Source organism: Trachurus japonicus, chromosome 7 (genome assembly GCF_045865225.1).
Source record: "Trachurus japonicus isolate A0001 chromosome 7, Traja_1.0".
Lineage (NCBI taxonomy): Eukaryota > Metazoa > Chordata > Actinopteri > Carangiformes > Carangidae > Trachurus > Trachurus japonicus.
In genome coordinates this window covers 30,713,823-30,729,774 of record NC_140913.1, presented here as the reverse complement: position 1 = coordinate 30,729,774, position 15,952 = coordinate 30,713,823, and the positions used below count along the sequence as shown (strand labels likewise).

General features: G+C 40.0%; 1 protein-coding gene across 1 annotated transcript; it reads right to left on the bottom strand.

Annotated features, from left to right (window-relative positions):
- Positions 1–1,009: 1,009 nt before the first annotated feature.
- Positions 1,010–5,854, bottom strand: emilin3a (elastin microfibril interfacer 3a). Its single transcript, XM_085783154.1, has 4 exons — positions 4,971–5,854; positions 4,727–4,846; positions 4,026–4,597; positions 1,010–3,479 (listed from the first exon to the last, which is right to left on the bottom strand). Exons 1-4 carry the CDS (start codon positions 5,120–5,122, stop codon positions 1,531–1,533), a joined length of 2,793 nt encoding a protein of 930 aa, XP_085639280.1. The 5' UTR covers positions 5,123–5,854; the 3' UTR covers positions 1,010–1,530.
- Positions 5,855–15,952: the final 10,098 nt, after the last annotated feature.

Below are 15,952 nucleotides of genomic sequence, written 5' to 3'. Positions count from 1 at the left end.
TGTGTGAAAGATTGCCTCTGGAAGCAGAACAATATCTTTCTCTTCGTCTCACTTTTTGTGAATGTGCATTTGTTTTCATGGCATCTGCATCATTACCCAGGTTTATATCTGTGACTTGAAATCACTCAGTCTATCACTCAGCACCTCTAACCAAAATGTTGTGTTTCTCTCTTCTCTCTCTCTGTGTCTGCCCTCTTTTCCTCCTTGGCATTTTCATAGTTATTATTCACCACATGTATCAGGCTAAAACATTTTCACTCAGCAGTGGGCTGATCTCCCGCATAGGTGTCAATTTAATGGTTATTTGTCCGATAGGGGGACAAGGGAGGGGAGTGAGGGGGTATTAGCAAGGTCAGCATATTGCCCTGTTGTAACATCCATTAAGAAATATGTTCAGAAAGGTGGGCTGGTAGATTTGTAGCCCAGAGAGAGAGAGAGAGAGAATTTGTAGTAGGCCGCTGTACTGAAGTACCCGCTGGTTGTTTGTCTGTATCACCTTGGCAATAATGCCAAGTTGTAATTTTCTTCTGGCAAGCCAGGGCTGTCCCTATGAACTTAATTTTTGGAGGGAATGTTTATGCGCTGCATGAAACACAGCTTTATTCAAGTCAGGCCAAGTCCCCAGCAGTCAGCAGCATTAACACTTCTCTATTGCCCCCTTGTGGTTTCCCCACTTTTCTGCACCAAACTTCACTTTCACCTCAAAAATTAAACATGACAAATTTCTCAAGTTAGTTGTACTATGAGTCACGGCCGTCAGCTGATGCTTCTGAGGAAGACGGCAGGTGAAAAGTCGAAACATGTCAAGGTAAAAGAACATGTCCCAATATTTGTCTGTTTAAAATATATAGTACAACTACTGATAAGAAGAAGAGAAAGTATTTTATACCCAACACCTGTTATTTGAAATGACTGTTAAACAAGACAGCATGAGCAGTACAGGCACAGTAACCACGGTAAAGATTTATTGGATTGTCAATATTAAAAAAAGAGAGTGTTGGTAAGAGACTGAAATGCAGACATTTTATGCATGATTACAATTAGTATAAAAGCTAATGTTCAAAAAGTGAAACCATATAAAAAACAAAATATCTTGGATACCTACTAGTCTAGACATAAGAAAAATCAATACAAAAACTTAAACTTAAATGTAAACATTGTTAAACAACTGGTCATATAAAGGATTTTTCAAAATCTGCATGGAAACAGTAAACTGAGGCAGGTGTAGTTCGCTGTTGTTTTCCTCAATCGCTGCGGCTCTAAAGAAGGGTCCATTGAAACAAACAGTTCATCTTAGCACCTTCATGGTACAATTTCACACTTCTGTGTCATGAGTGCAGTTGGAATTAGCTGCCATTTTTGTTTTCACTGCATACCATTAGCATTAACTAAATCCATACATAGTTCAGTGCAGGTTCAAAACCTTTGTATTTTACAATTCAAATAATCAGACGGGTTTTTAGTGGACCCTCACTACACCTGCAGCATTCTTATCCTTTCTCATTCAAAATGGTCCGTGTGTGCACTGAACTAATTCAAAATGAAGGTGTCCCCTCTGTTTGGTTCGGCCTCCAGCTCTAAACTTTGTTGTGTTGGCTCTGCCTTGGGAGTGCAGTTTCTGAGTTCGCCCCTCAGCTCAGTCAGCTGCTGAGCGTGGCTAGAGAGAGTCCCGTTCACTTGCAGGAGAAGCCCATTCGACTGTCTCTCGAGCTCCTCCCTGATTCTCTCCAGGTCGTCCGCCAAGTAGTTCAGGCCCTTGCACTGATCCTCCACGGTGGCGACACGTCCACCGACCTCAGTTACCTCTTTCTGAACCCCCATGGCGGTGCTCCGGCAGCCACGGACCTCCTCTGCTAGCCGCCTCTTCATCTCGTGCAGCTCGCTTTTAACTCGGCTGAGTCTGCGCTCACCTGCCCCAAGCATGGAGGCCTGATGTCCAACCAGCTGGACCACACCCTTTATCTGCTTGGCTAGACGAACCTCCCTCTCGTGCCAGGAGCTGTTGGCTTGATCCACCTGGTGGACGACTGTTCCCAGGGAATCCCGGAGGCCTCTCAGCGTGTGGTTAACTGAGCGGACATTAAACTTGAGGATTGTGAGCTCTCCCTGGATCGGAGTATCTCCTCCTTGTTCTTGCTGATCCCTGAAGGTCAGACGCCTCAGGATATTCTGTAGCGTAACATTCAGGGTATTTAAACGGTCGCCTTGTACGTCCAGTACTTGATTTATTTTCTGCTCCTCTGCAAGGTTAGCGTTTGTTACGGCAGAGTCTCCCTGGATGGCAGACGGGTTTTGAGGTGGTGATGAACAGGAAGTAGAGCAGAGAATCTCAAGGCTGCTCAGGTGCTTCTTCACTCTGTCCACATCCACCTCCAGTCGTCCTCGCAGGGACTCTAGTTCTGTCTCCAGAGTGGGAACGGCATGACCCTCTAGCAGAGCTGGGGCAGTGGCGTTACCCAGCTCCTCCAAAGCCATCAGTAAACGGCCCTCCAGAGCCATCAGCTTACCCTCCATTCTGGCCTCCAGGCCCTGTCCTGTCTCCGCTCTGTCTGGGACGGCCCTCCTCCTTCCAGGGTCATCACTTTTAATCTGTCCGGTCAGATTGAGCTTGGCCTCAACATACCCCAGACGTCCCTCCAGCATTCCTTCGATGTGGTCCTTGTGTCCGCCCAGCTCCACCCTCAGGTGCCCCTGGGACTGGTTGAGACCTGCCACTGATGTCTCCAGCAGCTTCACCCTTTCAACCAATCCACTCACTCTATCGCTACAGTTTTCTGAAGCCTTTAAACCGTGGATATGCGTCTGGAGGTTTCTTAGCTCTGTTCTCAAATCTGTGGTACTTTCCACCAGAGCATCTTCCATCTGTTCTTGCCTCTCACCTTGCTCCCTCTGGCACTGACGACGCACATCGCCAGCCTTCTCGTCGCAGCGACTTTCTGCACTCTCCACACGCTTCTCAAACCCACCAAGGATTTCTGTCCTGGCTGCATTGAGCTTGGCATCCATCAGCTTCTCCATATCAACCTGGGCGATGCCATCTGAGTCTGGCACCGATCCAAGTCCATTTGACATCTTCGTAAGTTCTCCTTCATGTCCCATCACTGTCGCTTTGAGTTCCTGCAGCTCTATTGTCTTGGCTTGCAGCTCTGTCCTGAGCTCCTCTACCTTTCCATTCAGCTCTGTAAGTCCTGGAAACACATGACTGCCATCTAGACCCTCCGTCTCAAGGTGGCCTCCAGGAATCTCACCGAACCCTACACTGGATGGACTAGACACCACGGCTGGAGCAGGAACAGGACCAGGGGCAGCAGAGAGCAGAGCCGACAGCATCCTGTTTGCATCCTCTCTCAGAGAGGCTCGTAGACTTTCCTCCAGTCCATTCACTGTTCCCCTCAGGGTCTCCAGACCCAGGTTTAGACGTCGAACATCCTCTTCCATTCGATATATTCGTTCCTCTGTCTCGGTGTCTAGGGCCTGACCTAAGGAGAGAAAGGATAGCTATTAAGACTGCAACAAACATATTAAGCTTAAGTGATTTGTTGTGATTACAGTTTGAATCTTGAATCTTTCAATCTTTTATTTCCATTGTTTAATGAAAATATGCATGAGGATGACCAGTTTAATCTCCTATACAGGTGCATCTCAATAAATTAGAATATCATGGAAAAGTTTAAGTGAAACTAATACATTTTATAGATCCATTACACATTTCAAGTCTGTATTTGTTTAATTTCTTTAAATTGAAATGATTATGGCTTACATTTAATGAAGACCTAAAATTAAGTATCTCAAAAAAATTGAATATTACAAAAGACCAATTACATTACCATTACAAATGCATTTTTAATATGGATATGTTGGCCGTCTGAAAAGTATGTCCATCTATGCACTCAATACTTTGTTGAGGCTATTTGTCTTGAACTACTGGAATTGGACTTTTCCATGATATTCTTATTTATTGAGATGCACCTGTACACTAAACAGTTAAATCTTGAATTAGGATGCAGTCTGGAATAGGGACACACCTGCAGTCTCACCCTCAGGCTGCTCACCACCAGAGGATGGGGGAGGGATTTCCTCTGGTATATGTTCCTCAGGTCCTTGGCTGAGCCCATGCTCATGTCCAATTTCATGTTCATGCTCATGTTCTTGAACATGCTCTGTGTGATGTGGCTCCTGGTGCACTTGCATCGGCTCTGGTTCTGGTTCTGGCTCCGGCTGCGGTGGATAGGGCTCGAAGGAGGAGTCTGGGTAGGAGGAGGAACTCGGAGGGCCAAAGTGACGCATGGGGAAAGAGTGAAAGCTGCCGGTGGGCGGTCCTTTGGGTTGACTCCATGGGTTGGCTTTCACAGCGGTGTTAATAGGTGGGCCCTTAAACATGGGACCCTTGAACATGGGGCCTTTGTACTGTGGGCCCTTGAACTGTGGCCCTTTCATTGGCGGGCCCTTGAATGGTGGCATCATTTTCATGGGGTGTTGGTAAACAGGAGGACCCTCCATACAGCCATAACCAGAGTAACCTGGACAACAGCGCCACTCCAGCTCAGTGACAGTCTTATGTGCCACCTTGTACAGTGGTTTGTACATCAGACGATACCTGAGGAGAATAACCAACTATTAGTTTATAACGTTTGGTCACAAGTCTCATTTTTCTCTTCAGGATGAGGCAGATTAAAAAAAAAACACACATTGTAGCATAAAGTAATAAAATATTTTGTTTACTCACATCAGAGTTGGACACTTTTGGCCCCAGGAACACTTGTTGTATTCAGCCTTTACATAGGGTGCTGACCCATCCTGCACAGTGTAGGGAACTGTCTTTTCAGTGACATAAGCACAGTGGTTCCTACAAGACAGAAGATAAAAGATGAGGTAAGTCTAGTTGGCTGAAAAAAAACAAAACAATGTAATTTAATATTTTAGATGATGAAGACTTGATCAAGACAAGGAGTGAGAGAGAGAGAACTTACTTGTGTCGACTGGTGGGTTTCCCTTGGTCATGATGTTGGCTCAGCCCAGCCTTATACTGGTTAAATGGGAATGGTCTGTAGAATTTGGTTTCGACCATTGAGAAAAATAGAGTCAGCAAGACGAAATGACTTACAGCCATTGCAAAATGCATCCTTGAATATCCTTGGTTATATCAAAAAGCTCAGTGAAAAGAGCTTCCAGCTGATCTCACAGGAGAAAAAATATTCTTCCCTTTAAGGGCAAGCAGGAGCCTAAGTAATCCACTCCACTCACTTTATATGGAAATTACTGAATTGACAGTCTTCTGACAAAACAAGACATCTCAATATGCAGAGGCTCTGAAAAAAGGCTGAAAAATTGATATTGGAATGAAAGAAAAAAAAGCTTTCAGTCTCAGCGGTACAACCTTTGCTAGAAAGCAGAATGCCACCCTGTGAATGTTGAGTCTGATGCCGGCCGTGGGTGTGGTGCACTCTGTCAGACTGACAACAGTCCACTGTGAGTGTGGTGGACTACAGACACCACTAATAGGGCCCCACTGACACCATCTGCATATCTCCTCCCACTCAACCTCCTCAAAGTAACACCAGGTTGACATGAAAGTCGAGAAGACAGCCCTCAACTTCACAGTTTGCACTTATTGCTGTAATTTTTTTTTTTTTTTTTTTTTTTTAGAAAATCCAGTTTTTTATGAAACATCAAGGCTGGCTCTACCAATCAGGGCCAAGGTTGAACTATTTTCCCATGGTGACATCACGGCTAACCAGAAGGGAAATAGTGCATCACCTCCAGAGTGTACAAGACCAGGCCTTGTCCCAAAATAGCAGTTCTTTTTTAACCACCTTTGCGTAATGGTGGAAATAAATAATGACCCAACATGACAAGTGGATGTAGCTGATGTTTAGTTTAGAGGATGAAGAAGATTTACCCTGTGTTTTGTAGAAACTTAAAATGTATACAGATGTCACAGTAGCAAAATCACTAGTGTTTATCATTTCATTTGCTTTGGCTTCAGGGAACTGGTTTTGTTCATACGGTTTCACTGTTGCACAAACCTGAAAGAGAACATGCTGTTGTTAATGCTGCTACTTCTACTGTACATCTAGTACATTACTGTATACACATTAGCCTTTGGGTCACAAAACCTGGCTCAAATTTTGACCTAATGAAATGGGAAAAGTTTCAGCATTTTGCTTCCTAAAAGCTCAGTCTGTGATATTATCAACATCATCCCTTGTAACCCTTTTCAGCTCCCATTCTACTTATCTTACACAAAAATATCTGTAGCCTATATGTATTCATTATATTACGTTCTTGTGCATTATCAATATATCTGTCTATTCTTTCATCAATAGTTTAATCTGTTTAATCCACAAACAAAAACTCTCAAAACATTGTCTATCACCTTTTTTCATAAGCCCAATGATGGACAAAGTGTTTTGATATTACATTAAAAATGTTTTTGACTGAAAGTAGAGAATTACCTAGCATTGGATATTTTACTGCACTTAACATACGAAAAGGTATTCATATATGAAATGGCTTATTTCAGAATTATTTATATCATAATAATGGATAATAATGATGTGTTTATTTGTAAGCTTCATTAAAGTTGAAGCTGCTGCTACTACTATTTTAAATACTTCAGAGTAGCTTAATCTATGATATTATAAGTGCTATAGAAATAAAGTTATTCTTATTATTATTGCATTATAATGATTTGCTGAATCTGCAAAGTAACCTGGACATTTCCCTCCACAATATATGGGAGTAGTTTATTCTTTTGATTTATTCAAGCGCTTAAACAATTAACCAATTATCATAATTCTGTGTCATTTAGCTGTTGTCATGAGCTGTTTTGATATAGTGGTGCTGGCATTGTTGAGTTTTGAGAAGCTGAGAAAATCTGTGAAACATCTTGGGCTCATTTACTTCACACATGCTCATTGACACAGTCCAAACCCTGACCTAACAGCAAACCTCCAGGAGCAGGAACAAATACAAACAAAAACACTGTGTTGAAGGCTGCGACAGTACACACCCAGGTCCTTGAGTGCCTCGGCCCACAAGCGCACACATTCATTCACAACACAAAGTCTTTGTGGAGTTGAAGTAGTTCAGCACCACCGTGGGTACAGAAGGAGGTCACCACATCGGAGCGTCTGTGAGAAGAAGCCGCGTTGTAGCTGCATGTATTCATCCTAATCCATTTAGCTGAATATGTCTCCATCAAAGTGCAGCTCTCTGCTTTCAAAATGAAATATGGAGAGTCGCAGCTTTTGGAGGACAAACTGAACAGTCACTCTGAATAAAATTAAAACTTTCAATGAAACGGGAACTCAGATGAAGTTTTCAACAGCTTTTTTCTTTTGGCCTCTAAAGCTGTTGATTGCATTTGATTTTTCCATCAATTCTTCATTTCTTCAGTAATTTCTATTACACAGGGGGAATGCAGGGCAGCATTACAATGAACATGTCATTATTATACAAGGTAAAACATTACCATACCATTACCAATAGCACAGTATATAACAGGTGGGTTGAAGGTGTGTGTGTTTTTTGTATTGTATAGTTTTAATTCAGTATTTCACATTGACATGTCACATTTTACAGTATTCAAATATTGTACCTTAAACTCAACTACATTTATCTGTCAGCTTAAGTTGCTGGTTATTTTTCAAGTTGAAATACTATAAAACAAATACAAAAACATTCATTATAGTGTTAAAGATGATGCCCAAACTAACCTTTGTTTTGAGAACCTCTGACCTCTGACACCCTGACAGAAGAGTGTGTCATTCATTCAACCATAGAGATTTCTCCTTTCTACACTTCACAAATTATTCTATTCAAATAAGTGTTTGAGGCCCAAAGAAATCAAACTCTCTGCAACTTAAATTAGAAAGACACTCAGACTGAAGTTCATTAAATTTAGGGGAAATGATCTGGATGTGCCCCTAAAAACAGTTATGGGTTCTTCCCTGGGCCATGCACCATCGTTAAACCATGTTCAGTGAACATTGGTTCAGTATTTTTTTCATAATCCTGCTGACAAATAAACAGACTATTATAATTTTATCCTCTGTTTGACAACACACCGGATTCATATTGTGACTATTAGTGTGGGGCCAGACCCCTATAGTTAGGAAACAATGGACTTACTTTTACTTACAACTTACTGTTGTTTAGACAAGCTTTTAGTTGACTGGTTGCCTCAGATATGTAATTTTATTGTTTGAATTGCTTTATTTTACCACTTTGCAATTTATCGTAAAACACTTTGTGATTTTATCTTGTGATTAAGCGCTATAAAAATAAACATTACATACTTACTTAGAGCAAAACTATATATGGAGAGTAGTTAAAAACTCCACTTTGATCAGCTGCAAAAGAAAATGCTCTTAAAACACTGATTTATAGTATAAGAAAAGGTCCTTATCATATAATATAAAGAGGCAGTTTTCTTATTTCTCTCAGTTGGGTGACTTGTAATGTGGGATCTGAAGCCTCAGCATACAGTATATATGGACCACCAGACAGTCTTGAAACGCTGTTTTGCCGTGATCATTGTAACATGACCTCATTTTGAACAAGAGAAACACTGTGTCCATTATTGTGCATGGACCTTTTGATTGACCCTGTTTAGAAGCAGGCCCCATTTCCTGCATCCTGTTTGCACCAGGTCCCACCTCTCTTACCTGGAAACACCCTCCTTCAGTGCAGATCACACAACAGTGAGTGAGTGAGAGTGTGCTATATATTCTCCCTGAGCTCTTGATTTGTAAACAGACTCTCATTGTGCCACGCGAAACATGTCACAGCAGCACACGGCGTCCAGGCTCGTACTTTCTGCTCCCGTTAAACAAATGCATCTTTATTCTGGCGGCCGGCGGCGGCATGCGGCTCCACCCAGAGTTTTCCCTTGAATGGCATCACACAGTTACAGCTGTTGTAGCTTCCACTCACCTGCCCGTCATGACGCTTACGTCAGACTGAAGCTGTTGATGGACTTCTCGACATCGCTGCATTATGAACAGGGTGAGGCCTGATTTGTCTGCATGTTCACAAAAAACAAAAAACAAAACACAGAACATATGAACGTCTGTGCAGCATATGGGCAGATACATATTTGTTTATCCCTTCTCAGTTTCTTTGTGTCTGTTTAGTTTTAACACCACCTCTACAAATTCTGAGCGTGCCTGTAAAATCTCTTCTTGTGTGTTTTTGGTTTTCGACAAAGTTGGCGCCTCACTGCACTGTATAGTGTTTATATACTGTATATTGTATCTCTTAAATGCTGCATGTTAATTGTCAAAGGCTGTAACTAGGTTTTCTTTCCATTTCCTCGGATTAAATGTACAAGACTTTTAAAAGGACAATGTTGGAAATGCAGGTTAAAGTTGTCTAATTTATGGGGGTCAGAAGAGTTCGGTCTCAACACTTCACAAACCTGAATCTTGTTTCCTGTCTTGTGTCATCCACTATTATCTGCCTTTTCATGCCAGAGCTGAATCTATGTGGGACTATTTCTGGAAGAAAGATCTTTTTTTATATATACTTAAAAGTTAAAGTGAATTCACTCTGAGGCATCGTCGTCATCACCATCTTAAGACTTAAGTGTCATTAAATAAGGTAAATGTTGATCTGGACAAACCTAATTTGGTGGCCACGTGTCACGGCACACTTCACACATTAGCCAAGAGCTTCAGTGTGTTTACTGCTGCCAGACTCACGGCAGTGTGTGTGTACACATCTGGAGACAGGACCCAGCCCCACCCCCCAACACACACACATACACACGCACACACACACACACACACACACACACACACACACACACACACACACTTTATAAACTGTTTCAACCATAATCTTTTTTTTTCTCATACAATTAAGCTCTCAAAATTGAATTTCCTTAAAAAAAAAAAAAAGTTTCTTTAGAGTTAGATCATTTTTCACTGATTAAAGCTTTTAAGAAACATTTTCTCTCCAAACTGAACAACTCAACAGAACTCAAAAGCCACATAATCTCTGCATATATACTGTTAAATTCGGCTCATTTAAATTTGTTGAACCTAACTTCACAATCTAGTCTAGAGTAACAAAGCAGAATTACACAGAATAACGTCTCCGTTATTCATTTTATCACCTGATTCTTCACCACAATGTTTAATGAGAGTATATGGTGGAATTTGGATAAACCTGTTCTGGGTGGATAAGTAGGAAAGTGACAAAGAACCCAATACATCCAATACATTCAGTGTCAGTCTACATCATTAGTGTACATCACATACATCATATCGTTTATTTTGTCTGACATGGCTCACCTGTGCAAGTCCAAGATTTCAATCAATTCACTTAAGACATGCCTAGGGGTCTTTTGCAGACAGAGGTCTAAGTTTTCTTGTCTAGTAGCAGTAAGACATTTGTGATATTACAGTCATTCATTGTTCATACAAGCTGTACACTAACTTGTATTCATGCCCATCTATACAGTGCAGTCTCCAACCAAACAACATGTGCATATATATAGTTTTTTCTCTATTTAAATAATATTTTGTGGCACACGGGGCATGGACACGGAAAACAACAACACAGATCATTAGACAAAGACAAAGGGAGACAGAGACACCGAGGCTCAATATACAAGGGAAGACACAGGTGGTGCAATCAGGACCGGTGAAACACATGGGAGCACACAGGAAGACAGAACACAAAACTTCAAAATAAAACAATAAACAGGAACTCAACAGGGACCAAAAGACACAGACTATGACAATTTTGTACATAACAGTACTACATATTTTGTTTCTTTTTTTCTTTTGTACATAGTAAAGTCTTTATATTTGTATTCCTTTATCTTCTTTACATGTCCTGTACTTCTATGCTACTGTTGTAAGCGAATTTCCCACACATGGGATCAATAAAAAAGTCCACTGTTTTATGTATTATTACATTGACTGAAGTGACTCATTACAATCAAACTACAAACACTTTTTTATTGATTTCAAATTAAATCCAGTGCCATGTAACTAAATGTCCATCCTGGATAAAGTGACAGAGCAGAAATTATGAACTTAATTGCTGTTACAGTGAGACTATCTGTCTCTCTCTTAGCTTGCCACATACAAATAAGCAGATGTGAAGTTAGATGAATAGATTTATGAATGAATAGGCCTATATTTGCATTTTGTCTTTGACAGTGGGTCCATACCCTTAGACACGGCACAATAAATCAGTCCTCACAGAATAAGACTGCCCCCTTGTGTTAAAAATTAATATAAACGTGTGACTGCCACCACACTTTCCACCAAAAAAATGGGTCAAGTTATTACTCGGTCCATAGTGTTACAGTGTCATAATAATAATAATGTTTAATGTATTGTTTGTAATTGAGTAAAAAATGATAGACTTGGCAGGAATTTCTGGTTCATTCTGAAATGACCATAAAAACAGCTGATGAATAGAAATCCTTAGTTAAACAATAAAACAAAAGGCAGCTGCTCAGTGTAAACCTCAGATGTATACTATTAATATTTGAGGCTCTTTGAAGTTCTCTCCTGTGGAAACTATTAATTTAAGCGAGTCTTTTCATCTCTTAGCACTCTAACCAGGCCAAATGTGTCAATGCTTAAAGTTTAAGAGGAGCTCCAGTGGCCCAGTCTCTGTTTTCTTTCTTCAGAAACATCTGCAGAAACTCCTCATAGCCCCACGCTGCCAATTAAAGCCACACCAGTCAGCTGGGTTTATGGGCTCGTGTGGAATCTGTGGTGCAACTGGGATAAACTACAATGTGTTTCTGTGACCACTGTTTTTAAAGAATCAGGCGAGGACCAATGAGGCCGTAATCACCGGCGGTCGACGGGAACATTACTGGGAGTATTTTAGGAGGCGCTGGGAGGATGTGAGAGAATATCTGGCAGATGTTTTTGTATCTAGTGTGGCATCATTTGAAATAAACATCAATGGCGTGACGCAGCGGGGAGCTCCACCTTGCATCTTGCATTGTTTCTAATAAACCCAGAAACAACCAGGTTAACGCGGGACATCCAAGTTACCTGAAGTGACACAGCATCACAAACTGTCATGCTGTTGTCAGTAGGGCTGGGTATCGTTTAAACATTTTCGATACCAGTACCCTTAACACGATATCGATACCAATTGAGTACTTCATTCGATACTTTTTTCAACTTCATTAGATACTAATCATGTGAAAAGAAAGCAATCGGTTACACGAATGTCACCACTCCTCCCCATTCAAAAGATTTTTACTAGGGATGGGCAATGAATAGTCGTTCAATAAATTAAAAAAAATACGGTGGTGGACCAGTCACACCGCGCATTGAATCGAAGAACACTTGCGGCGATTGGCTGCGAGCAAAACCATAGAAACAGTCATTTTTTCTTGATCTGGGCACAAAAAGAACCGATTGCAGGTATCGTTTGACAGACGCAGTTTTGATACTACTTGGTACTGGGTTGTTTCTGTTGATAACCTGAAAGGTATCAAGTACTGATACCCAGCCCTAGTTGTCAGTGACAGGTATGTTACCTGGTGTAGCAACAGAAAGTGGACTCCATGAACTGAAGGGCGGTCTGCAGAATTTCTCCAATGATGACTCTCAGATCCATAAATATTCAAATGTCTGAATGTTTGGTTTAGAAACTTGCACTTCGTAATGTCTTGCAATCAAGTGCACTTTTAGGGAAATATGTGTATTTACTTTCTTCCATAAACTAAAAAGCTTAGCTTAGCATAAAGACTGGGAACTGGGGCCATAACCAGCCTGTCTCTGTCCAAAGTTAGAGAAAATCTACCTTCTGCAACTCTAAACTCAACAGATTAAACCTCATTTTGTCATTTTAAAACAGGTTTAAGAAACAGGACAAACAACCAGCTCTTGCTGTATATAAGTTTGCATGTCTAATACTTGTTTTAATGCTGTTTTATTCTGTCTTCTATTTAATAATTTTTCACTGTGTCTTTGAGCATTTGAAAAAGAGCTTACAAATAAAATAAATTATTATTATTATGACCTAATGTGTTACTTAGGCATCTTAATAAGTGCTGATAGGAGTAACTGTGGATAGAGCCAAGCCAGCTGTTTCTGTCGCTCGCAGTTCCCAGTTCTGCTAAACTAACCTACAGTAACTGTCCTGACCTAACCCAGTTTCATCTTAACAAATACAGTCATATTCAGTGGTACAGTGGGAGATAATTTACTCAATGATTGCACTTAAGCATGCAATAACTTCTTGGCTACTTGTTGACACAGTGGAAACAGATGAGCACAATGCAAAATGTTTGTTTATTTACACAGTCTTCCAGCTGTTATGAAGCAAGACTATCATTCATCTGTTGGAACAATAATTCAACGCTAACTCATGTGCCGCTAGGGGTGTGACGGTACACACAGACACCGATTGAATGTAAAACTAAAAACCATCTTCTGTTATTAAATTAAAAAATAAATAGAAAATTAACATAAAACAAGTGCCTTTTTATTTACACAGTCTATGGTCTAACTCCACACCATGGATGTATTATTTATGTCTATGATTATTACACTCGTCACTTTTCTTCTTCGTCTTCTATGACAGTTGCTGGCAGCGTTTGGGCTCGTTATCGCCACCTAGATTGGAGTGAGGACTTTTTTTTCTTTTTTAAAATTTTTTAATTTAGACGTATTTGTTTTATGACTGTGTGCACCGAACCATGACTGTACCGTGATGGCACGGAACGAATACAAATATCATTACACCCCTATGTGCCCCCATTGCCTTCTGTTATTCTACTGTTTTCGACAAGTGGATACATTTTCATTTACATTTTTGAAAACAGACCTTCATAGATCAATGAGAGTGAAAGTAGAGTGATGACAAAACTTTGGAGGTGAGACGGCTGAACAATGAGTCTATTCACTCGAAACCTTTTGTAGAGCCGAAGGTAGCACCAGATTCTCAATTCATCATACATCGAGCGACTCCTTTCACACCATCAAACTGTTTTCACATGAGCATTGTCCTCGAAAAAATATCAATCATGGACGCTTTAAGTACAATTTTGAGGTATTTGTAATTATTTATTTTGAAAACTATAGCTACTGCTGCAGATTAAAGCCTCTACACATCTTCACACAGGTGTTTTTCATAACTCTGGCTGGTGAGATGTGAGCTGTTAATTGGAGCTATGTTAATGCTGTCTATAGAGATTTGCACTAATGAGGATGATAAGAGGGAATGTGCCCTGCCCTAAAGGGTACGACAAAACTAACAGTGGGACAGAGGGACATGTTAATCAAGTGCTGTTTGTACAGGACTTGACTGTCTTGTGAAGAAGTATAATTATACTTCATATAAAAAAAACACCTGTGTGGCTGAACTATTAGTGTAGAGAGGCTGTAGGTTCTTCACATACAAAATGACCATCATAAATGCATGTCATAACAAGCAGTCAGAGGTTGCTCTACCTCCCTGTGGGCCAGCTACAAAATGAAAAGACTGCTTAATTAATGCATCAGCGCTAACAAATCAATAATATATAAGACAAACTCTGACATGGTCCCATTTGGATTGTAATTTTACTCTTTATACGTTTGAAGTACATTTTTCGAATAATATTTGCATTTAACGAAGTCATATTTTGAATGCAGGACTTTGGCGTGTAAAAGAGTGTTTTATGCTGTAATTGCAACTGTGAGTATTTAGAGTAAAGCCTCTGGATGGTGTTATTGATCTATACAGTACGTCTCAACAAGAGAGTGGATTTATATGGCAGTGCAGTTTTAATATTAATAATAATAATAATAATAATATTGTGTGTAGGTTGTCTGACTCGAAGAAAAGATGTCGAGTATCCTTAGCTTTGGAAATGTGTTAGAATATTTAACAATCCTGTTTTAAAGAAACAAAGTATGCAAATATCCTGTAATATCCTTCACACATGTAGCCCTTTCTCTTATCAAGTCCTATGCACAGACCTTTTTAATATTTTGTCTTTCAAGTGCCACCTTGATCTCGCAAATCGGCTTTCATCATCACACTTTCAAAGACAGTCATGTTTTGGTCCGTACCAGAACATTAAATAAATCAACAGTAACTCCTGCTCAGTGGTGTAAACAGCTGCTGTGTCAGATTTTGGTAGAGTTTTGTTTTTTTTTACTTCTTTGTCGAAACTGGTTCAAAACCAGAGCAGCCTGATAGAAAAGTATGAAATATTTATAAATATACAGATGAGAACCACTACATGTATTTTAGTCCAGATCCTTCAGGGGCAATCCCTCGGCTATTCCCTGAAGCTCTGGTGCGGCTCGTAGCAGTGGATAAACAAGTTCAGTTTGCCCTCATTTTTTAGGCCTTTGAATGTAGTATTTATAGGTCACCGTGGACAAATAAACCCAAACCCCTCCCTGACACAAAATATTGCTATTAAATCCACACAAATGTTCAGGCAAATGACACAAAAAAACATTGTGTTAACATGATACAAGTGCTAATGTTGAAATGTCAAATTACACCATACACACAGAGATGGAAAAATAAGTTTTCTGAATTTGCTTTTGTTTGTCTAAGTGCATCTGTTGAGTTTAATACCTTACATAAAACCACCGAATATACAGCTAGTTTAAAGTACAAATACACAAGTATGTCCAAAAAATATCAATATAGCATCTTTATTTTATTCATATGTTAATATTAGAACTTGACCATTGGGGAAAAATTGTAAAATAATGACAATTTTGCAAGAGCTGTCTGATCTTTTATTTAGTTTCAAATAACTCTTAGAGGTGAAAGAACTACATTAATAATAGAATCAAACTTTTTTGCAAGAAAGGTAAGTATTCAGTTTAGAAAGAAACTCCAAAACATTATTAAGCAAAAGCTATTTACATGCAAATAGTCTGTAAGGTTTCTTTGATGTCAAGGTTTTAGCTAGTGAAAAGTAAGTGAATGAGGTTTAATATAATATAAGGTTTAAGGT

Bases quoted from the DNA above. Each gene is read 5' to 3' on its own strand.
- emilin3a (XM_085783154.1), bottom strand. From the start codon at position 5,122: ATGCATTTTGCAATGGCTGTAAGTCATTTCGTCTTGCTGACTCTATTT. The intron at 4,847-4,970 runs GTAAGTTCTCTC...TCTGTCTTGTAG, and splicing joins AAACCCACCAGTCGACACAA to GAACCACTGTGCTTATGTCA. The intron at 4,598-4,726 runs GTGAGTAAACAA...TATTCTCCTCAG, and splicing joins CAAAAGTGTCCAACTCTGAT to GTATCGTCTGATGTACAAAC.